Source organism: Genypterus blacodes, unplaced genomic scaffold (assembly GCF_046128005.1).
Source record: "Genypterus blacodes isolate CSIRO-AG114 ecotype Tasmania unplaced genomic scaffold, CSIRO-AGI_Gbla_v1 ptg000006l_1, whole genome shotgun sequence".
Taxonomy (NCBI): Eukaryota; Metazoa; Chordata; class Actinopteri; order Ophidiiformes; family Ophidiidae; genus Genypterus; species Genypterus blacodes.
This window is the reverse complement of record NW_027466820.1, coordinates 265,001-287,118: the sequence shown is the minus strand read 5'-3', so window position 1 is coordinate 287,118 and position 22,118 is coordinate 265,001. Positions and strand designations below refer to the sequence as shown.

General features: G+C 48.6%; 3 protein-coding genes across 4 annotated transcripts in view; 1 reads left to right on the top strand and 2 right to left on the bottom strand.

The window, feature by feature from the left end:
- Nucleotides 1-1,128: 1,128 nt before the first annotated feature.
- Nucleotides 1,129-4,064, bottom strand: LOC143000497 (uncharacterized). The gene is made up of 4 exons (XM_076149841.1): nucleotides 3,890-4,064; nucleotides 2,816-3,119; nucleotides 2,417-2,534; nucleotides 1,129-2,195 (listed from the first exon to the last, which is right to left on the bottom strand). Exons 2-4 carry the CDS (start codon nucleotides 3,111-3,113, stop codon nucleotides 1,793-1,795), a joined length of 819 nt encoding a protein of 272 aa, XP_076005956.1. The 5' UTR covers nucleotides 3,114-3,119; nucleotides 3,890-4,064; the 3' UTR covers nucleotides 1,129-1,792.
- An 11-nt stretch (nucleotides 4,065-4,075) lies between these two features.
- On the top strand, nucleotides 4,076-16,471 carry stx18 (syntaxin 18). The gene is made up of 11 exons (XM_076149832.1): nucleotides 4,076-4,270; nucleotides 11,907-11,974; nucleotides 13,056-13,171; nucleotides 13,256-13,333; nucleotides 13,447-13,513; nucleotides 13,605-13,696; nucleotides 14,834-14,928; nucleotides 15,323-15,381; nucleotides 15,461-15,530; nucleotides 15,626-15,706; nucleotides 15,882-16,471. The coding sequence occupies exons 1-11, from the start codon at nucleotides 4,115-4,117 to the stop codon at nucleotides 15,975-15,977; spliced, it is 978 nt and encodes a 325-aa protein (XP_076005947.1). The 5' UTR covers nucleotides 4,076-4,114; the 3' UTR covers nucleotides 15,978-16,471.
- A 427-nt stretch (nucleotides 16,472-16,898) lies between these two features.
- LOC143000343 (neuronal vesicle trafficking-associated protein 1-like) overlaps nucleotides 16,899-22,118 on the bottom strand; it is a 5,253-nt gene continuing 33 nt past the window's right edge. Inside the window, exons 1-5 of one of the 2 annotated variants that reach the window (XM_076149617.1) lie at nucleotides 21,950-22,118; nucleotides 21,604-21,745; nucleotides 21,125-21,241; nucleotides 19,108-19,218; nucleotides 16,899-18,473 (exon numbers count right to left, since the gene is read on the bottom strand). The exon at nucleotides 21,950-22,118 is cut by the window's right edge and continues 33 nt beyond it. In XM_076149617.1, coding sequence (XP_076005732.1) covers nucleotides 18,273-18,473; nucleotides 19,108-19,218; nucleotides 21,125-21,241; nucleotides 21,604-21,735 — 561 coding nt within the window. In that variant the 5' untranslated portion in view covers nucleotides 21,736-21,745; nucleotides 21,950-22,118 and the 3' untranslated portion in view covers nucleotides 16,899-18,272. The remainder of the gene's footprint in view (nucleotides 18,474-19,107; nucleotides 19,219-21,124; nucleotides 21,242-21,603; nucleotides 21,746-21,949) is intronic. The other variant, XM_076149624.1, reaches the window with a different exon arrangement.

The following is a 22,118-nucleotide window of genomic DNA, read 5'->3' as shown; positions in this document are numbered from 1 at the left end:
AGCAGATCAGTCTCTGAGCCAGCGTTCTGTCATCCAGCCTCATGAAACACGAAGCCCGGGATCGGCCGCTCACACCGACACATCACGTGTCAGAATAGCAATCACGTCTGACTGAAGCTGACACAAAGTTGGTCGGCGAAAGGTTCCTCACGGGGCGAAGCGGGGAGCCGAGGAGAGAAGCGGAGGAGAGGCGTAAACGCTGAGGCGGCAGACGAGGGCAGACAGTCGCTGCACTGAGCTGTAACACCGTCTGGCACAACACTAACAAAGGAAATGAGCAAACCACACAGCAAATAACAGCCTTGTATTCAACACTCAGGGCCTCAGAGCGCCCAGCGGTGCCAGAGCCGTCACTTACAAATAAACCCAGTTATGAGAGATATTACGCACAAATTACAACATTTGTCTAGACAGGACATTATTTTAGATTTACTTACATTGGCATGACGACGCTCCATTTTCATAAACACGGCGTGTGTGTCGGTGTGTGTGTCAAACATTCACAGCCTCCACATTCGCACTTGGGAGTAAATGTTAGGGAATCTGCAGTTCGACAGCTTTTTCCAGCGTAAACTTTACAGAATAAGACTTTATTCTGCCACATGAGCACGCAAAGTTTAACTTCCTTAAGACAACGCGGACAATTTCAAGAATTTGAAAAATTAGTAGCTGGCATTCCACAGAGACATGGAGTGTGTGTGTGTGTGTGTGTGTGTGTGTGTAAGTGATTAGTTTGTTATTATTATAGTTACTATTAAATAAATGTACCTGAAATACATTTGCAATCGTTTTCCTGCTTTTTCTTTAAGTTAACATTAAACTAATCAGTCACTCTTTTTTTTTTGAGCATGTCAGCTGTTTCTCTGCTTTCTCACCTCTCCTTTTTGTTTGGAATACTTCTGCTTAGGAACCCAAACGTTTCCTTTCCTCACCAAGCATCTTTTTGATCCCCGACCTCCACATTTCATCTTAATGATGAAGAACATGTGACACATTATAGCTCCATTAATATGCAATCATGGGCGTTCCTCCAACCACGTAAAGGTAAACATGGAGAAGACCCTCGCCCCGGACCCCCAGGAAGACAAACACATGTGTGCACTCACATTGAGACATGAAAGTGTTCTTTATATTAACATACAGCAGATAAACAGAATATCACAGTGATAAGTTCGTCACATTGGCCCGCTGTCTTTTCACGTAAAGCTCCTCTGTGTGTGTTTGGGATTGAGGTGGTTGGGCACTTTGTTAGAGGACAGAGTCTGTGTGAGAGAAGCTCCATGACAAAAGCCTGTTTGGGACTAAAAACAAAAGTAAAACCAGAGGAAATCCTGACTAAATGGATGTAATTACAAAAATACACCACCAGGGGGCTCAACAAGTTTCCTCTCTCTGCTTTAAATCAGAAAAACAAACTGCACTAAGTTTGTCTCTGCCAGTCTGAGAACACTGCGGTCAGATGCAGAGTTTATTTTGGTCCCAGTTTGTTCACACCTCTGCCATGTAAACAAACAGATTCAGTTCAGACCCTGAACACAACAACATACAGGGAACAACACCGACCCTTCACTACTCACACATCCACCAGTAAACACAGTTAAAAACACGAGGAAAGCTGCAGCTGCTGAGGTTAGAGGTCAACCAGACGACTCTACATCCACCCAGTGTAAAGATCACATGTTCATTTAGAAACAGCACAACGTTCAGCTTTAAAACAGGCTGCTAATGCTATTACACAATGTTCACACACACACACACTGCAAACTAGTGCAAGAGGTCCTGCTGTGATGCCTCAGTCCTTTCCAGTGGGCTCTTCCATTTGCTTCTTCATCAGCTTGATCTTCAGCGTGTAGTACTCCTCCTGCAGCTTGAGGACGGCCTCTTGTCTCCTGAGGACAGACATTTCCAGATCCAGCCGCTCTTGCAGGCTTGAGCAGTGTGCCGAGGTGGGAGAGGCGGAGCAGGGAGTGTCCAGCTGTTCTGCAGGGGTGGAGGACAAAGCGGTGCAGGGACCGTTAAAGTGCAGCGCCAGCGACCGGGGGACGTTTGGGAAAGGAGTGAGTTTATGCCCCGGCGGAGAGGCGGACGGGTCGAGAGTCTGGGAGGAGGCGAAGGAGGGAAGCTCCAACTCAGACAGAGAGAGTTTGTCTGTGAACTTCTCATCTACTGTGGGTTTCTTCTCATCAGTCTCACTGCTGAAAGGAAGAAAACTCAAGATTTAGAAAAGGATTCCTGTCAGTTCCTCTCAAATGAATTATTATTATTATTATTATTATTATATTTACATGTACAGCTTTAGAGCATTATTCCTGCCATTTTACTAAATATAATGATTTTTGGGGTTGTTATTGTCTCAAAACCTCTGATCAATAATAAAATGATGTCATCATGATGTTTGTGAGGTGACCTGTCTCACCTCAGATCTGTCTCCACGAACATGTCCCCTCTCTCCAGGTGCAGCATGTCGGACAGGTTCATCACAGAAATCACAATCTGGGTCACGGCACTGAACTGCTGCAGCAACAGGCCTTCATCTACCAGCAGAGGAGGAGGAGGAGGAGGAGGAGAGACGTCATCATACAGGACCTTATGGCTTATATGTCTGATGCACTGGACCAACAAAATGTGTCTTATAAACCCTTTATTCACATTAATTAAGTCAAGTTAAGGGCTTATTACCCCTCATTCAGTCATCAAAGGTGGATATCTGGCCCATCTGATGTCTTAATGTATAAAGTATTCAGTCATATATGCTCCTTACAGCCTTACAGAGTTCTATTCATGACTATTATTTGCTGACTCGGCTCTTTCTTACCTGTGCCCACTTGCCTTTTCTGCCGCTTGATCTCTTCCCTGGACTTTGCCAGCAGATTCTCCCACTTCTTGTTGCAGTCGGAGACTGTGCGCTGCATCTGAGGGAAGGTGGCGTTGATGGCCTGGGTGATCTCCTCCCACGCCTGTCTCTTCTCCTGGATGGAGACGCCCGTGCTGCACTTCCCCCTGATGATCTCCCTCCTCTCCTGCATCAGCTGAGCCAGGAGGAGACACTCCTGGTCCGTCCAGTTGGGCCGGCGCTTCCTGCTGGACATCGCTTCAAGGAGAGGAAGGGGCATCTTTCTCTGGGAGAGAGGGGGGAGAGAGAGAGAGAGAGAGAGAGAGAGAGAGAGAGAGAGAGAGAGAGAGAGAGAGAGAGAGGGAGAGAGGGAGAGGGAGAGGGAGAGAAGGGGGGGAGACAGAAAGAGAGAGAGGGGAGAGAGAGAGAGAGAGAGGGAAAGAGAGAGAGGGAGAGAGAGAGAGAGAAAGAGAGGGAGGGAGGGAGGGAGGGAGAGAAAGAGAGAGGGAGGAAGGGAGGGAGCGAGAGGGAGGGAGGGAGAGAAGGGGGGAGACAGAAAGAGAGAGAGAGAGAGAGAGAGAGAGAGAGAGAGAGGGAGGGAGAGGGAGAGGGGGGAGAGAGAGGGAGAGAGAGACAGAGAGGGAGGGAGGGAGAGAGAGGCAGAGAGAGAGGGAGAGGGGGAGACAGAGAGGGAGAGGGAGAGAGAGAGAAATAGAAGGAGAAGAAAAGATGGTATCAGATATTTGAGAGTGGGGGAAGAAGGAGAGAGATATGGACAGGAAAAAAGAGGAGGCGTGAGCGATGAATAGAAAGGATGGAAGAGAGAGAGAGACAGGTGAGCAGACAGACAGACAGGTGAATGTGCAGTTGTTCCTCACATCACATTCATTGACATTACTGTGTGCATAATCATCTCATTAATAAATAATAACTACATATTAATAAACACTATGGCACAGGATCAATCACATCCTACATCCAACCTAAATCAATTGACTTAAGTCTACCTTAAGGTATTACACCTAAGAGGTTTTTTCATGTTAAGGTATTATCTACCTGGAACAAGAACAGGGCTGAAGCTAAGTTAGCAGCAGGTCAGACGGCGGCAGAATAACGACAACACGGTGAAGAAAACAACGCCGCAGGACATAAGCGCGTATAAAAGCCTTTAAGGAGAAACGTAAGGCTTTCTGCTCCGTCTCAGGGAGAAACCACCACAGCGGCGCGTGCAAGTGACGTCAGCGCCGGTGACGTGTCGGTTTGTTTACAGCGGCGCAGAAGATGGCAGTGGATATAACTTTACTGTTCAAGGCCAGCGTGAAGACGGTGAAGACGCGGAACAAAGCGATCGGGGTGGGCCCGGATCCCGCGGTGAAGGATGAGATCTTCAAGCGGACCAGACCCAAGAGCGGCTTCTCCCCCAGAGCTAGAGAGGTGGTGAGTCAGCTAACACGAGCTAACCAGGCTAACGAGAGGCTACACGGGCTAAAACATGACACGTAGCGGCCAACATGTGTGTGTGTGTGTTGTCATGCGGTGTCATACAGAATGTGGTGGGGGTACAGCGTGTCAAAGACCCCCGCGGTGTGGGTTTGTGTGTGTGTGTGTGTGTATGTATGTGTGTGTGGGGCTGTCATGTTGACACAGTTAGCACAGCAGCTAAGGTGCTAAACTGTCACTTAACCATCTCAGGAGTATGTAGAATCAGACTAACTGCAGTTGAGGGTCAGTGTCCATATGTCCTCTGTGTCCACATGTCCTCTGTGTCCATATGTCCTCTATGTCTGCATAAGGATACATTTCTGTGGGAAATTCATAATTAACATTTTGACATCAGTTCATTGAACATGTTACATTTTATAGCACATTACACATCCATAATAATAATAGAAAATATGCATAAAAGAACTTCTGGACTGAATGCTTCCTCATCATCATCATGCAGTGTGATAAGAGTGTTATTACACGGAGGTTCAGAGGGAGCATCAGTCTGTAACAGCACACATGTTCAAGGTATGAAAGTCCACCAGGGGAGGAGACGCTTACATGGACACACGGTTCATGCATGTAAACAAACTGACTGACCAGCCTGGACCCTGGTTTAGAGCTGAGCACAGGTGTGTATTTAATCTGGACATAAAGCTAAAAGGCAGCCTCTAAGATTATAACACATCATCTAGTGTTCCTGTAAATGACTTAAAGCTGGATGAGGTTGCTGTCAAGGCAATCAACCAATCAAATCCCAGTGTGTTTACTCAGAATAACCGACGGAGGATAAGTGAGTGGATTCATTCAGCATGTAAATGTGTTTGACTCGACTCTCATGTATGTGACTTCATTACATAATAACCTTTAATGTCTGTGAGGGAGGATTGATCTGTTCGATGAGGAGTGAAACCCTCTGACTGTGGTACGACTTTAGTTTGGGTGAATGCTGGAGAATCGTTTCGTGAGGATGCGAGCGTTTGTCCCTCATTTCTCCCGTTGGTCTCGCTCTGTCAGCTCACTCACTATGAAGCCTCTCCAAACACAGACGTGCAGTGACAACAACATGACCGCTGACTTTAAAGAGCCTGGCATGAGAAAACTAACACTAATTATTTGAGGAAACTGTAAAACCCCGTCGATGTTGCCATGAAGAAGTATGGCGACATGAGCAGCGTCTGGCAGTGAGAGATGAGCGAGCGTTGGCGAGCGAGCGGCTTTGCTCTGTGGCACAGAGCGTGTGCTGGAGCAGCCAGAGGTCTTTGGCCTGACATGAATATCACCAGCTCAGACCTTCAAAGGCACCTTGAAGAACCACTTTACATTCCCCTTGGGGACTCTGGGACTCTAAGTTGTACCTGATGTCTCCGCCCTGCGTCTGGGGCAAACACACACACACACACACACACCCAGTCACCGCCGCTCTCAGGCACAACCGGCCTTTTGTTACGGCCCGTTAGCTCAATATTAGAAATGTTGGTTTAATAAAAGCAGGGGTGCTGATTCAAAGAAACTCAAACCTCTCCTGCGGTGTGTGTGTGTGCGTGCGCCCTGCTCTCCGCCCCCGCACCACTCGGGCTGCAGATACCATCTCAAACCATCTCGGCGACCCAGCATTTGTAGAAATTGCATTGGGAGCCTGGAATGTCCTGACTGCTCACAGTTATGTTGTGGTTTTCGCTCCCACCTCTCCTCTCCTCTCCTCTCCTCTCCTCTCACTCACCCAGCCGTCCTTCCCCTCCGTACAACTCCAGATAGGCGGCGTTCTCTCTCTCTCTTCACATGTACGATTCCATAAACACGCTGCAATAACATTTTCTTTCAGCTCTCGAACAATTTCTGGGGGAAAGCCGATCCTCCCCAGAGCCGTGATTAAAGGTGGAAGATCAAAACAGAGAAAATATTAAATTAGGTCCCCAGTAACAATGCTGACGGCCCGCTCCTAACGTACAACAGATGTGGGCGCCCTTCAAGACGCACATAACTCCTCCGAGCTCCCACTGAAGCTCCTCAGAAAGAGAAGGGAAACATCAAAGCGCACAAATATAAAGTGGGACTAGGAGGCAGCGTTCCACTCTGAACGGAGCTCAGCAGAGTGGAGCGTCCTTCAAGGCCACAAGGCAGAGGAGAGGCTGATTGACTAATAAGAGGGCCTGTGTGTGTGTGTGTGTGTGTGTGTGTGTGTGTGTGTGTGTGTGGACAGCCTGGGCAGAGGAATCTTTACCTTGTAGGGGTCCATCTGGGGCACTGTGATCTCTGTTTCACTGCTCCTCTCTCTCTCACTCTCTCTCTCTCTCCTTCTCTCTCTCTCTCTCCACAGCATGCTGCCCTTCTCGTGTTTAAATGGAGGAGGTCACTCTAAAATTGTTAAATTGTGTGTAGAAAATAGCGCCCTGCTCCCTGCTGAGCCTTTAGCAGAGGTATTCTGAAATTGGCTTCTTCTCACAGTGTTTTCTTTGAAAGGCTGAACAGTGTGGCCCTCAGCCAGCACTTAAAGGTGTGTTGTGCTGTCAGGGGGGCTCCTCACACACACACACACACACACACACACACACACACACACACAGAGTCACCTCAGAGCCACAGAGTCAAATCATTATAATAACATCATTACATCACCCTGAGTAAGAACAAAGATATTGTGTTTGAGAAACTCTACTCAGACTCAGTCCTGACCTCTATTGTCTTATTAGATCATGCAGAGGCAGATTACAATCAGACTCTATGTAAATGAGTCAAATCTCTCATATGTTGTTACTCTAGACACAAACGCAGCACTGGATGAGTGAAAACAGAATCATATTCCTGTCATACAAACACAGGCTTGTTTCCTTTAGCTTAGGCTCAGCACTCAGCCAATAAGGATGAAGTTATGTTCATCCGCCGAAACTGATAACTAGTAATAATAATGAGGCTCAGTCCTCTGCCAGGCCACAACGACGCGGGCTCTGTTTATGTTTCTTCATCCCGGTGAAGACGAGCTGAGGCAGTCGAGCGAACGCAGTCATAGCGTTTCCAATGTGTCGGTGTTGCCTGACCTGGAGGCAGAGAGGCAGAAAGGAGAGAGCGGAGCACTCGACCTGAGCTGGTGCTGAAGTGCTTCCTCTCTCCACTCAGGTCAGATACTGTAGTGACCTTCATGTGGAAGGAGAACGAGGAGCAGCGGAGGTTCTGTGATCTGCAGGAATCAGGCTGACATCCCTGTGCTGCCAAGTGCTCTCTTTACCAGCTGACCTGAGCTCAGCACTGTTTTCTCATGAAAGCCGGGCCTGATTGAGTCTCTGCCTCTCTCTGCCTCTCTCTCTTTCTCTCTCTCCCTCTCTCTGCCTCTCTCTGGTCTCTCAAGAGGGCAAAGTAGTGGAACACTTCGTAATGATGAGCTGGACACCAGATCATAAACTGAGTCTGACAGAGCAGACTCAGCACGAAGCCTGTGAGCTGCTGCAGACACACTTAGAGACCTTTAAACCTGCTTTGTGAAGAGAAATCTGAATTGTTGTGGAGTAATTGATCGGTTCTGCGCCGGAACTCCGAGCGTCCACATGCAGGATTCATTAAGCTGAGTACTGCAGTTAGACTCAGCCATTTGGGCTTAATCCCTATTTTCACCTTAATCTCTGCACAGACAAACAATCAGAGCAGTGTGTGTGTGTGTGTGTGTGTGTGTGTGTGTGTGTGTTAATTGCATCTTGCCGTTCTCTCATGCAGGCACAGAAACATTTGCGTGATTTTAACTAAGCAACAGTCAGGTTGCTGTTGTTGCTTTTGTGTTTGTGTGCGTTGACGTGCAGATGAAAGGCGGCGCTGGAGGCAAAGGTCAGAGGAGTGAAGCAGACGTGCTGCAGCCTGGCGTCAGTGTCTGTCTGCTCTGTTTCTAATGAGGCTTCAGTATTAATAGCATGTGTCACATCTGCCAGGTGTTCATATTGATGGTTGCCCCTCTCTCTCTCTCTCTCTCGCCCTCTCTCTCTCTCTCTTCTGGCCTCAGACGCTTCATTCAGACAAACAAACAATAACACAAACAGCAATTAAGACTTCTTCTCCATGAGTTTCTGTTTCTGTTTTACTGGCTCTTTCTTCATCTTTCGACCTGATGAAGAGTTTGGTTCATTCTGCAGCCTTCTGTAGAAACGTTTTAAAGCTTATTATTCTCTAGAGTTTATTCTTATAAAAGCATTCAGTATGTTACAGTATGGGAGAGAAGGAAGGAAAATGTTTTAGAAAATTCAAAATAAATCTCACATCACTTTCTGCATCTCATTGTGACTCTAGCATGGATGCAATTTTTCCGATGGCACATTCCCTGCCTCTTCCCTGTCCTCCTCTTTGATCCCGTGCGTCTTTCTGCAGCGATGTCGTCTCTGTCTCCAGGCTCCTCCTGATGGAAACATGACAGCCCGGCTGATTCACACCTGCTTTACATCAAGCTAATTGTTGAAAAATGATTTGGTTGCTTTGCAGCGTTTGTTTTGATTGTAGCTTTTTCCAAAACAGCCTGTGAGGCCTGTCACACAGATGATGTCACCGCCGCTCCACCGGCACGACAGGGACGGCCGTGCCCACGTCAGCTTGTTTGTAAACGACTCTAATTCACTGAGCACTGGAGGTTGTTGGGTCACGTGTGGCAGAGTTTAGGGTCACTGCCAATAAGGACTTCAATCTAGTTTAGGCCTAAATATCTGATCGATGAACGTATTGTTTAAAAATCTGACTTTGTTGCTCTTTAGCTGCAGTAATTTGACCTTTTCGATAGATGAGATTTTGTTTTACCTGTAAACTGGAGCTGCTCACTGTCAGGTTGAGTCAAAATCTCTCCAGTAAAATTCTCAAACCCAATTAAATTCCTATCAAAATGAGATCAAAGTCTGGATTCATAAAAAGTCTAAAAAGCTTCGTTTGATGCTTCATTTGTTTGTTTATAGAGCCGACCAACTAAAGGTCCCGAGTCCAAGTCCACATGAGAGAAGACAACAGTGAGGCCATTAGGGAGGCAGACGTAAACATGATAATAAAGCCAGCATGTGGCGCTGAAGCATCCATGGAGCTGCTCGCTTCCCTGCAGGCAACACGGCTGCAGCCCGAGCCTCCGTCAGGCAACACGGCTGCAGCCCGAGCCTCCGTCAGGCAACACGGCTGCAGCCCGAGCCTCCGTCAGGCAGTACAGGACTCAAACCAAAGCGGCGCTGTCATCAACCTTACCTGGATTTAACCAAACAAAGAGCCACCAGGCTGTTTAGAAATGTGCTGGCTGAGCCTTTTCTCCTCTCTTCCTCATCCTAATCCCCCCTGATGGTTTGTTTGGGCTCAGCCGGGGCTGCAGGGCAGCGGGGGGACGGAGAAAGTGAGGAGGTAAAGTGGGGGTCTTTGATGATGACCAGATTAGATGCAGCCCGGCAGACTGTCTCCTCCTGCCTTCGCTGCGAGCTCTGCCTGTCTCACACACACACACACACCTATGCAGTAACATGTATACACACACACATATATATACACACACACACATGCACAAGGCCACCCCCTTCCTCATTGTTGAGGAATTACTTGCTCTTTAGGGTCTTAAGTTACAAGAGCAATTGATCCCTCTGACCTCCTGCAAACCCTGGAGGTTGTGCTGGGAATCTGAGCTCCAGTGTGTACACACACACACACACACACACACACACACAGGAGACAGCTCTGCCCCCAGAGCAGCACTCATGACACACACCCCTCTCTCTCTGCTGTGCGCTCTGATTCAGCAGGTTTCTCTGCTGAGGGTTGAGCACTGCCTGCTGGTCAGAGCGCTGCACTGCACTCTGCAGCTGCACCTCAGTATGAATCAGGTTAAAGCCCAGCGCTAATTACAAACAGAGCTTCAGTTTAGAGCTTAAGATAATTTAGTCACGGCTTTTAAAAGATGATTCTGTGTTTTCTGAGGACGGACTTGGAAACTCAACATGAGTGAAACTCTTCAATCTTCTCCCTCTGTGGTTTCCCTGCATGTTTTCCTTGAATGAGAAGGATCAGATCACATTATGAGAGTTATGAACCTGGCTGCTGATCGAGGCTCCCAGAGGCCTGGAAGCAGACACTTGTTGTTGCTCAGGATCACTTTCGGCTCGGCTCTCAGCTCTCAGGTGTCTTTGTTTGATAGTTTGTTCCACTAATGACTCTAAATGTTTGGGGCCTTTTGTTCAAACAGGCTCAGGCCTTCAAGACAAAACTGTGAAAACTTTTCGGGCTCTTAAACAAAGGGAAGCGACCCAAACCTTACCCTCTCAGCCATGACGCCATGATGTCATAGCAACAACCTCTATTAGCAGGGTGTGTTAGACAGCACAAAGCCGGAGAACACGCTGGGAGCAAACATCTAATGAACCTTTCTCTCTCTTCTTCATCAGTAGCGTGCTGGGCTCCAGGCGCTGCACTTCCTGTCCCGCCTCCTCATAAGTGTTTGTAATTTAGGCTTCAAAGTTCTGTCACAGCGTCGCCGAGACGCTCCACAGCACAGACGGCGTCGTCAGAGCCTCTCACCCAGAAGAAGAAGGCTCCTCTTCTCTAAGCTCGCCTGTTCTCTACTACAATTAACTCTTGACCTCTGATAATTGTATTATGACAGTGGCTGGCCGGCCTGAGCTGCTCCTGCCTGGACACGCCTCCTCCAGCCAGGACACGCCTCCTCCTGCCTGAACACGCCGGCTCGCTCCGTCTGAACCAGAGAAGAAGAAGAAGGAGAGTCGGGGTTTGAACAAATTGCCAGCCCCTGTTTACCTTGACACCTTCACTCAGCAGAGAAACTCTTGTCATCTTTCAAAACGTCGGCTCAAATAAGCGGCGTCTCTGGGCCGGCGTGAGTCTGGCAGACGTGCCGAGGCGTCGGGTGCCAGGTTTCACCTCACAGCCACGGCAATTAGATAATTAAGGCAGTTAGAGTGGAACAGGCTGAAGGCTGAAGACAGAGCGGTTTAGCTCTATCATAACACTCTCCCACGCTCTGGGGTCGCTGTCACAGTCTCTCTCCTTGTGTCACGCTTCAATCCCGGGGCTTGTCCGCTCCGCTCTTCCTCGCCGTCTAACAGAGCGGCGCTGTGCGTGTGAGCGTTGCTCTGCCAGCCCCGCTCTGTGGACGGGGAAGCAATTTGGTCTTTTTTAATATTTGACTGAATTACAGGAGCAAATATTGGATTGGACCGAGCTTCCTCTGGTTTAGCTGTGCACACACACACACACACACACAGTGATAAATAGTAACATATCCTGACTTTAAGGCTTATTAGAGATGTCTCTGTCAGAGTGAATGCAGTCTGCAGCAGTTTGACAGGGAAAGTGCAGGTTTGCGTTGTCGTTAAAGGTAAACATGAGGATCCACACACACACACACACACAGACGGACATGGGTCGCCCGTCACATTCTACAAATACTGAATCCCACATTGACTCTGGCTCGGTTTGTGTGAAAGTGTTTCCCGGTACCCTTCTATAAGCGTCCTATGGGGGCGGTGTTGACACAGTGGGGTCGTGTTTGAGGAAGGAGCCGAGGCGAGGAGAGTTTAGAGAGACCTGCTGACACCCAGGACACTAATGGGCTCCTCTCACTTTGTCTTGGCAGATCTCGAACATCACCAAGCTCAAAGACTTTCTGCTGCAGCACAGGAAAGATTATGTGATCGCCGGGAGGTAAGTATCTCACACACACACACACACACACACAGCACTAAAACGCTTTGATGAGGAAGAAGAGCTTCTCACACTTCAGTTCTGACCCAGCAGATCAGGATTCAGAGCTGATTTGATGCAGTCAGACAGACATGTGCCTCCAGGGTGTGTGTGTGTGCTGCAGGGCCTGGCTGCTGGCACAAGGTCAGCAGCGAGTCGGGTGGTCTCCAGCAGCAGGCTCCAGTCTAATTGTCTGGAATAATTGAGCTGCAACCAAGTGGAGAACAAATCATGCCCTGGGTCTAATCCAGGCCTTCCTCACTTCAAGGCCCCTCTCTCTCTCTGTGTGTGTGTGTGTGTGTGTGTGTGTGTGTGTGTGTGTGTGTGTGTGTGTGTGTGTGTGTGTGTGTGTGTGTGTGTGTGTGTGTGTGTGTGTGTGTGTGTGTGTGTGTGTGTGTGTGGTAGTAGCCTATGTTTTGTTAGGGTTGTTGATGGGACGCATTAAGCCCACCTTACAGACGTCAGCGGCCTGTGTGTGTGTGTGTGTGTGTGTGTGTGTGTGTGTGTGTGTGTGTGTGTGTGTGTGTGTGTGTGTGTGTGTGTGTGTGTGTGTGTGTGTGTGTGTGTGTGTGTGTGTGTGTGTGTGTGTGTATGGCCGTTCCTGTCCTCCACTTTTCCCCTCAGCTCTCTGTTTCCTGCTCACTTTGACTTCAGCAGACAGAATAATTATGGACCCTGGATTATATAACTGAATTCATCTCTAAATGTTTGTGTGTTAAAGTGTGTGAGGCTGAAGTTAAAGTAATCGCTGCACTAACAGTTCTCATTGACGGTGTTCTGGTGGAGCCGAGCCGAGCTTCTGTCCCGCCTAACTGTTTATTGATTTACAGTAAAACTCAAGAGTTGTTTGTCAGATTTGGGCCAGAAAATCACACAGCAGTCATTACTGAAGCAGCCACCAGAGGGCGACAATGAGCCTGAGCTGCCTGTCACTATGAGCCCTCACACTAGACTAGTTTGTTGACATGCACACTCAAACGAGACGTGATCTCAAGCCCAGAACGGTACAGGAGGTTTACAGAGACCCTCTTTCCCTCCACAGCCTCATCTCCTCAGATCTAAGCCGCATGACAGACAGCGAGCGAGACCAGATCGACCAAGACGCTCAGATCTTCATGAGGACCTGCGCCGAGGCCATCAAGCAGCTACGCAACGATGGTCTGTGCTTTCTATACGACTGTTTGTGTTACTTTGTCTTCTAATGCGCCTCATTAACCTGTGGCTCTGTTGTTGTTGTTGTAGCCAATAAGCAGGTGACGGCGGCCCAGGTGAAGGAGCACAGGGGGGCCGTGCTGGACCTGGTGGAGATGTATCTGAAAGGTGAGGACCTGTCAATCACAATCTCAGTGTCATCAAGTGTCGAATCAGATTTTAGTGTCCGGACACGTCGACTGTATCAGAAACCGGAGTGTGTGCCCTGTGGTGTGTTTCAGGAGTGTGTAAGCTGTACTCAGAGCAGAGAGCCATCAGAGTGAAGAGGATGGTGGACAAGAAGAGACTGTGAGTCCCTCTGCACTCTACAGCTCCATCAGACTCTAAACGTCTGCTGCTTGACTCACACCCCTCTTCTCTCTCTCCCCCATGGTCTCAGGTCCAGACTCGCCCCAGAGAGCCACAGGCCCCCCCCGGCCCCCCCTCAGGCCGAGCCCGCAGAGGAGAAGGCCGCCAAGGAGGAGAGTGCAGGTATGTGGCTGAGCTCTGACAGGTCAACGGTCACTCATCTCTCAACATCACTACAAGGCATTTATACAAAATCACATCTAAGGAAAGTTCATCTGAGGCAGCTGGACCTGTTGCCTCAGATGAACTTTGACCTGCATGGCTGAGAAGCTTCACATGAACGCATACATGTCAGACTTCATAGTATGAAGCTCCACAGTGACATCATGTGACCGTACACAGAGAGTGTAGTCATCATGCTGTATTGTGAGGCATGAGGCTGCATCACACTACAGCAACACATACTAACCTACTAATATAAAACTACATAGAATACACACACACGTCACTTTTGTAATTTCCCTTCCAAGTCAGTTTGAGATGTTACAGTATAAATGTGTCATCTTTAAAACACTATTTATAAACATTGTAATGTAAAATAACACTTTAAAGCAGAAACTATTGATGTTTAACTCAGTTAATATGACGTTTGACTCCATAAAAATTAGTTATAATAATTTTATTGGCACACGTTTTAAAACAGTTCACAAAGTGCATTGACATACAAACCTGGCAGGAACAAGGCAAGTAATAAATACAAATATAAACCTTTCTAAATCCAGTCAGAGCTCCGTGTGTTGTAACTTCGTGTCCGCCTGAAGCTCCCGGTAAACCGAAGCCTGAGAGGGAACTTGAGAGCAGAACACCACTGAAGCACCGCGCTAGCTAACCTAGCGCTCGTTAGCTCAGCCCATTAGAAACTATGGGACGAGGCGACACAACAAGCTAACAGGCTAACACACGAAAAACAGCGATGTTCAAAAATGTCTAAATCATCATTTATACCGCTCATGTAGCTATTAAACCGTTCCGTGTGTTTATTTGTGACAAAACGAATTAAAAAGCTCCACAGTAGATGAAATAACTCACGTTTAAAGAGACTCGGCCGCTCGCTCCGCCTCTGTCGGCCATTCTGGGTCACGAGCGGCTATAGGACACTGCATTGTGGGATGTCCCTACGTGTCGGGCGCGCGCACGTAATGACGTAATGCTGAGTACGTAGGGATGTACATGAACTGAATCTGGACTAAATGAGGATGTGGCTGCTGAGTGATGGAGTCTGGGTGTAAACATGGCGTCTCCTCTGTGTTCCTCCTGCAGAGAAGAGCGTGGCAGAGGTGATCCCAGAGAGCAGCGTCAACCTGTGGGAGGAGAGCCGAGTGGAGGACGAGCTGTCTCCTGAGGAGATCCAGATGGTTGGACACACACTGACACACACACACACACTTCCTTAGACGTTACATCAGATGCTGTGTAGTTTTGATTGTTAGATTCTCTGCTGTGGTGCTGAATCATCAGATTGTGGTCAAACTCACAGAGACAAGTTCATTCTACGTGTGTGTGTGTGTGAGCGCTGCAGACGATTATCTAATGTGCTGCGTGGTCGACTGTGGGCGGCTTTAATGTGCAGCTACAAGAATAACAAACAGGCAAAGCAGGCATGTCATCATACAAGAATAAATTATAGCTCATTTGGAGGTTTGTAGTTCAGAGATCAGCTGCTCCACAATCACACACACACACACACACACACACAGGGTGCAAAGCTCCACACACGTAACCGACAGTGTTCTGTGTGTGTTTGTGTAGTTTGAGCAGGAGAACCAGAGGCTGGTCGGGGAGATGAACAGCCTGGTGGATGAAGTCAGGTGAGTCTTCATCAGCTCATCCTGTCTCAGCTAAGATGTTCTGTCCTTAACGTCCCCTCTGTCCTCTGTCCCCCTCCAGGCAAATCGAGGGGAAGGTGGTGGAGATCTCTCGACTGCAGGAGATCTTTGCTGAGAAGGTCCTTCAGCAGGTGAGCGGACGTCCTCCTCCTCCTGTAATCCCTCAGTGTGCACAGTGGGGCGTAGGCAGAGTGAAATCCTTTGTGGTTTTGTTTCTCTTTGACAGAAAACAGAGATAGACAGCGTGCACCAGCTGGCTGTGGGCACGTCAGAGAACATTAAAGAAGGGAATGAAGACATACGAGAGGTAACGGCCACTAAACTATCATCCTGGTGTGCATGTGAGGTGTTTACATCATCATCATCGTCATCATCATCATCATCCTCCTTAGATAAATGATTTGACTCAAGCTGAAACAAAATACAAGCACCAACAAAGAGTGAAACTCAGCCTTCTTCTTCCTCTTCTTCTTCTTCTCCAGGCCATCAAAAACAACGCTGGCTTCCGTGTGTGGATCCTCTTCTTCCTGGTCATGTGCTCCTTCTCCCTCCTCTTCCTCGACTGGTACGACAGCTAACACAGCTGTGCAGCGAGGGGCGGCCCTGATGCAGCGTCTCTCTCTGACTCTGGCACATTTGTTTGTATCGTGAAGAAGAAGAAGAAGCAGCAGCGAAGAAAGAATGTTTTAACAGGAAGGACCAAGAGAATGATGTGGGTTCATCTTCCTCTGAGCTCTCTGAAGAAGAGCGCACCGTCCAGCAGAGGGCAGCGACGCCGTGTTTGTGTGTGTGGACGCACAATCTGTCTCTACCACTAAAGCCACAACCGTTCAATCAACAGGAAACAGATCTTTGCTTCAGCTGATCTCTGTTTGGACTTGAAAGCACTCGAGGTGGCGTGGACTCACTTTCCTCACTAAACGTTGTGTCTTAAATAAGCGCTAATATATTACACTGAACCCAGAACGTTCCAAGCAGCTGTGGACGGGAGAACCATGTGATGTCCTTAACAGTTTGACTGAACTCACACGCTGCTCACAATCTAGTAAAACTAAATAAATAATCAATCAAATGGTGTTTTTGTCGTCTTTTAGCATAATGGATTTTCCTCAGCCTCAGCCTGGCTTTGGAAAAAACTGCTGAAGTGAAGAACACACACACACACACACACACACACACACACACATACACACACACACACAAGTTGCTTCATTCACTGCTGAAGGCTTCATTAGGTTTGATCTAAGAGAAACTGAACCATGACATCATCACCTGATTTGTCTTAAACATTGACATTGTCACACGTCAATGTCGAGGTTACCAGCGGTTACCACTAGATGGCAGCAGAGACTCGAGCCTGTTCTGCCTGCTGAATTAACAACTTCCGTTAATATCTCTTAAACTAACACAGGTAGAGATCATTGAAGTTACTATGGGGATGTTTTAAAGGTCAAAGGTCCTGAATGATTCCATCTGGACGTTGATGTGAAACGTGGGCACTTTTATTTCAGTTTTTCATTCAACATTTTATGTAGCAAATGCACTTAGATGACATCGTTACACCGTTAAAAAGGTTCAGAACATGTGAGAGGTTCATTTCAATCATAGACACAAGAAAATAAGCAACAGGACAAGCAACTGCTGTCAGATCGCTCCACTACATCAACCTAAGACTGGACTCATCTGAGACGGCGAGCCGGAGCCGTCAGGGCAAAGCATTGCACAACAACGGCGTCTTCACGAGCAATGAAGCAACACATTCAGTACAGAAGCATCAAAGGAACGGCAAGGAAAAGCTCCAAAAGAGATCTGTGTGTCTGTGTGTCTGTGTGTGTGTCTGTGTGTGTGTGTGACAAAGAATGATGGACAATCGTTTAAGCTGAGTGAAAAAGAAAGGAGGAGGTTTCCACTAAAAACAGCTGCTGGTTTAAATGCCTCATCCAGGGCCGAGACATAAAGGAGCTTTATTAGATACACCTGTGAGGTCCAACATAAGGCCCCTGCTGTCATACTGCCCTTTGTGGACGTCATGTGTTCTGTCAGGGACGTTGCCAGGCAATTCACACACACACACACACGTGAGGGGGCAGAATATTAGAAACATTCAAAATGGCACTAAATGTGTTTCGGTGGCAGTGGGCGGAGCCTATAAGGACGGACATGGATGGACCCAAAGAGTCGAGGAACAAAGTTACACAGCGACCACAGCGCCTCCATCAGGCCGAGCTGCACACCAGGCAAACAGACTGAGAGCTTGACTTCACAGCCATGTTGGCTCAGACTGACAGGTGTACCTAATAAAGTGGCTGCTGAGTCTGACTGAACATCACCGGACGCTGGACCTCCACAAGTCTTGCATGCGCTATCAGTAACTAATGCTGAAAAAGAAAGCTTCAGTGCTTCCTACGTGCGTGTGTGTGTATGCACGTGTGTGTGCACATGTTTGCGTGTGTGTGCATGTGTGTGTGTGTGTGTGTGCGTGAGTGTGTGTGTTTAAACGAGCTACGCAGACATAAGATGGGTCACACTCGATTCACAATCTTGAGTACTAAAGTGAGTTCTGTTACATGTGTGTACAAAGATAGTGTGTGTTTGTGTGTGTGTGTGTGTGTGTGTGTGTGTGTGTGTGGCTTCTACATATTTGCCACTGTGTTCTGAAGAGTAAATAAATAACAACATATGCGTTTCAAACAAACCGTGACTCGGTGGGCGCCTGCGTTCTCTCTCTCCCTGCTGAGGTGCAGGTCAGTGCCTCAGCCTGCAGCCAGGGGGCAGCGCTGCGCCTCAGAGCAGCCTGAGGTTTGCTTGAAAGGCACAGCCTCATTATTTATCTGCAGCAGGCGGTGAGGTCAGCGCCCGGCCCCGGGGGCGGCTCAGGCCAGCTTCTGGGCCGTCTCTGTCTCCTGCTGGGTCACCTTCTCCTCAGACATGATGGTCATCCAGGGGGACACGGAGCGGGTGATGGTCTGCTTAGCCATGTTGTAGTGGTTGATGAGGGTGAAGAGACGCCCGCGGCCCCCAGGGCCCTGAGGGGGGAAGCCACCGTACATCCCGGCCGGCATGCAGCGACCTTGCTGCTCCAGAGAGAGATTAGAGGGTTAACCACATGATGCTTCATACAGCAAGACGCACAGATGAGGGGAGTGGGGAGAGACGGAGGTACAGGTGAGCTGGTTATCAGGTTATTATTGGAGCCAAGAGCCTGTGAGTCTGTGAGGAAGAACCAGAACAGACCCTCCAGCCTGACAGGCAACTCTGGCTGTGGGAACATTATTAGAACATTATTGTTTGATATGAGGGTGTATTGTTTGATGCCCTCATCACAAATGGTGAAGATTCATCACAGTTCAGTTCTCCTCTGCTCTCATATTCCAGAGGATCCAGATCTGGATCATCTCCCAGGAGGAACCAGACCCAGACATTCCTCTCCTACTGTGGCAATGTCAAGCCAATCTGAGGAGACATGTACACACACACACAGGCAGGCGGCTCTCTGGGGCGTGAACAGACGCCCACACACAGTGGAAGAACTCAGTGTGCACACAGGAGAACATGAGCTCTTTAATACAACACAGTTACAAACACCAGGATCTCATTTAGAACTTTCAGACAAAATGGAAACGTCAAAATCAGACCAAGGTGACAAAATGAAACGTCTCCCTCAGCAGGGTCACACACATACACACACACACACACACACACACTCACCGTGTAGATGAAGCTGTCGGGGCACGGCTGCTCGTACTGATACACCTTGTAGACGACCAGGAACACCACACACACCAGGAAGGCCAGAGCACAGATCACAAGCAAGGTCACCTAAAGGACGGACACACAGAGAGAGAGAGAGAGAGAGAGAGAGATAGAGAGAGAGAGAGAGAGAGTGTCAGCCTCGGTCTGAGCTCAGCTGAGGACTCAGACAGATGGTCTGTGTCGTTCCTCTCCGTGTGCAGAGACAGAACGTGTGTGTGTGTGTGTGTGTGTGTGTGTGTGTGTGTGTGTGTGAGAGAGAGTTTATATGCAGCGTTAAAGCGTCTGAGGAAGTGGAACGGTAATAAGGTGCTCAGGTTTGGATCACACACACACACACACACACACACACACACACACACACACAAACACACAAACACACGGTCCCAGTTTGTCAGATGGTCTGAGTTCAGTCTGCAAAGCGCTCGACTCCTCGGGGAAGAAGATGGCCTCTCTGCAGCCGGAGACACTCGGCTGGTGTTAGTGTGTTTGTGTGTTTGTGTGTTTATGTGTTTGTGTGTTTGTGTGTTTGTGTGTTTATGTGTTTGTGTGTTTGTGTGTTTGTGTGTTTGTGGCTCACAGACTCCAGAAGATCACAACATCAGGCCGGAGTGTTGGATTATTCAGAGCCCTGTAACGTTTCTCTTTATATTCCATAATAAACTGAGAGTCGAGGCGATGAAGGGAGAGGAAATGGAGACGCAGCGTAGCACCGATCGATCTGTTTGTGTTTGTGTCGCCACGGCAACAGCGTCAGGGAAGCACAAACAGTAGCTTTACACACTACAAGCTACTCCTGACTGAAGCAGATGAGCAACCATGAAGCAGCAGGAGAGGTGAGATGGAATCATTCTGCTGCTTCACTCTGCAAGCAAATCATCAGAAAACGAGGAAATAAACGTCTGAATGTTTTATGATCCTCTGTACTTCTCCCTGCTGTTCTTCATCACAGCTACAGAATGATGATGAGGAGTTGCATAATTTCAATATCAAGCGAAAAATGATTTGGCATGGCGATGATTTGAACTGAGCTCCTCTGTCAAGCTCCCGACAGGGGAGCTGAGTTAGGAGCCTCACTGCTTATAGCTCAATAATCCTAAACTTTAACTGGAGGAGGAGGAGGAGGAAGAGAAGGAGGAGAAGGAAAAGGAGGAGGAAGCGGAAGAGGAGGAGGAGGAGGAAGAGGAAGAGGAGGGGGGAAGGAGGAGGAGGAGGAGGAGGAGCTACAGGTTGTTGTTTGTCAGTTGTATCTGACAGCTCGACGCGTTCAAAGCGAAGCAGCAACAGGAGCCAATGAGAGGATTCTGAGATGAAAGCTTCCTGCTGCGTCTCCTCTCTCCTCTCTTCTCCTCTGCTTTGTGAGACGGAGACGCGTTTCTCTCAGATTCTAAAGAGCTGAAGGAAGCAGCAGACGTGGCCTCTCCTCTGTCATCTGGAGGCTTTGTGCTCCTTCTCTTTGGTTCAAAGTAAACAGATGAATCCTTCATAATCAGCTGCTTCCTGGTGTAAACAGGCCGCAGCTCAGGATCCATCTACCTGTATCTACTGGAGCTCCACAGGGCTCAGTGAGGGACACTCTGCTGTTCACTGAGACACACTGAGACACACTGAGTCTGTCTCTGCTGTGTAGGAGTCAGAGGTAGAGAACCTCACTGAGGCCTGAGGAGCTTCAGGAGAGGTGGGAGAGACGCACGGCCATTAGGAGGCTGTCGCCATGGCAGCAGCTGAACTAATGAGCAGCAAGGCTGGACGGGATCAACTGGAATCATTGACACTCATGTCTCCCTGGTGAGTCCAGATGAGATGAAGGGCAGCCAGGGCGAGGAAGATGGAGAAAGGAGGTGAAGGAAGGAGATAAGGGAGATGAAGGAAGGAGGTGAAGGAAGGAGATAAGGGAGATGAAGGAAGGAGGTGAAGGAAGGAGAAAAGGGAGATGAAGGAAGGAGATGAGGAGGAGCAGTCACGCTCTTCTTACTTTGAGTCGCTCAGAGACGCCCTCGATGATGCTGATGGAGAACTCAGCGATCTTAGGAGAGCGCAGCTTCCCCTTCTTAGCCTCGCCGTCATAGTCCGACTTGGTCTTCACAACCACCTACAGAAACACACACATACACACACAACACATACACACACCCAATCAGCTGCAGGTCTTAAGGCTAAATGAGGAATTAAGAGTTCACAGAAATGTTGGATTTGTGCCGTGTGTGTGTGTGTGTGTGTGTGTGTGTGTGTGTGTGTGTGTGTGTGTGTGTGTGTGTGTGTGTGTGTGAAGACAAATCACACAGATTACAGCCAAAACATTGATGTTTTCCTTCATTTCTTCATCATTAATCAGCTTCTATACAGAATGAGAGGCTGTTTCCTCCTGCAGCTCTTTGATTGATTGATTGATGGGTAGATTCAGTTTGACATAAACATGCGTCTCATCCAGATGTGTGTGTTCCTGTTTGTCACCTTGTCCGGAGGGGGGAAGTGCAGCTGGCTGGCGTCCAGCGGCGTGATGAGCGGGATGGTGTCGAAGCCGTCCTCCACACACACCTTCCCCCCGCCGTGCTTATCGCTCAGGTTGCTCCCCAGCTTCACCATCTTCACACACCTGAACACACACACACACACACACACACACACACACACACACACACACACACACACACACACACACGGAGCAGATCAAAGATGAACCACACGTATGAGCGCTAATCATCAGACAGAAACGACGCGGGGATGAACGCAGCAGCAGAAACGCGTCAAACAACAACAACATTCATCCGTTCATCCGTTCATTCATCCCGCCGCTTACCCGCTGCACTCACAGGCCTTTTTTCACTCGCTGTGCTGCTGCTGATGCTGCTGCTGCTGCTGCTGCTTCTTCTTCTTCTCCTCCGTTATTCGCCGCTGGGGGCTCGTGCGGTGTGACGCAGCCGGTTTGCGAGGTGCGCGAGCGTCAATATGGCCCTGCTGCTGCTGCT

What these genes read in the sequence shown, in the direction of transcription:
- stx18 (XM_076149832.1), top strand. Translation starts at nt 4,115, where the DNA reads ATGGCAGTGGATATAACTTTACTGTTCAAGGCCAGCGTGAAGACGGTG. An exon ending in CGCCAAGGAGGAGAGTGCAG is followed by an intron (nt 13,697 to 14,833) that starts GTATGTGGCTGA and finishes TTCCTCCTGCAG; the next exon opens with AGAAGAGCGTGGCAGAGGTG. An exon ending in GGAATGAAGACATACGAGAG is followed by an intron (nt 15,707 to 15,881) that starts GTAACGGCCACT and finishes CTTCTTCTCCAG; the next exon opens with GCCATCAAAAACAACGCTGG.
- LOC143000497 (XM_076149841.1), bottom strand. Translation starts at nt 3,113, where the DNA reads ATGCCCCTTCCTCTCCTTGAAGCGATGTCCAGCAGGAAGCGCCGGCCC. An exon ending in GAAAAGGCAAGTGGGCACAG is followed by an intron (nt 2,535 to 2,815) that starts GTAAGAAAGAGC and finishes CTCTGCTGGTAG; the next exon opens with ATGAAGGCCTGTTGCTGCAG. An exon ending in TTCGTGGAGACAGATCTGAG is followed by an intron (nt 2,196 to 2,416) that starts GTGAGACAGGTC and finishes TCTTCCTTTCAG; the next exon opens with CAGTGAGACTGATGAGAAGA.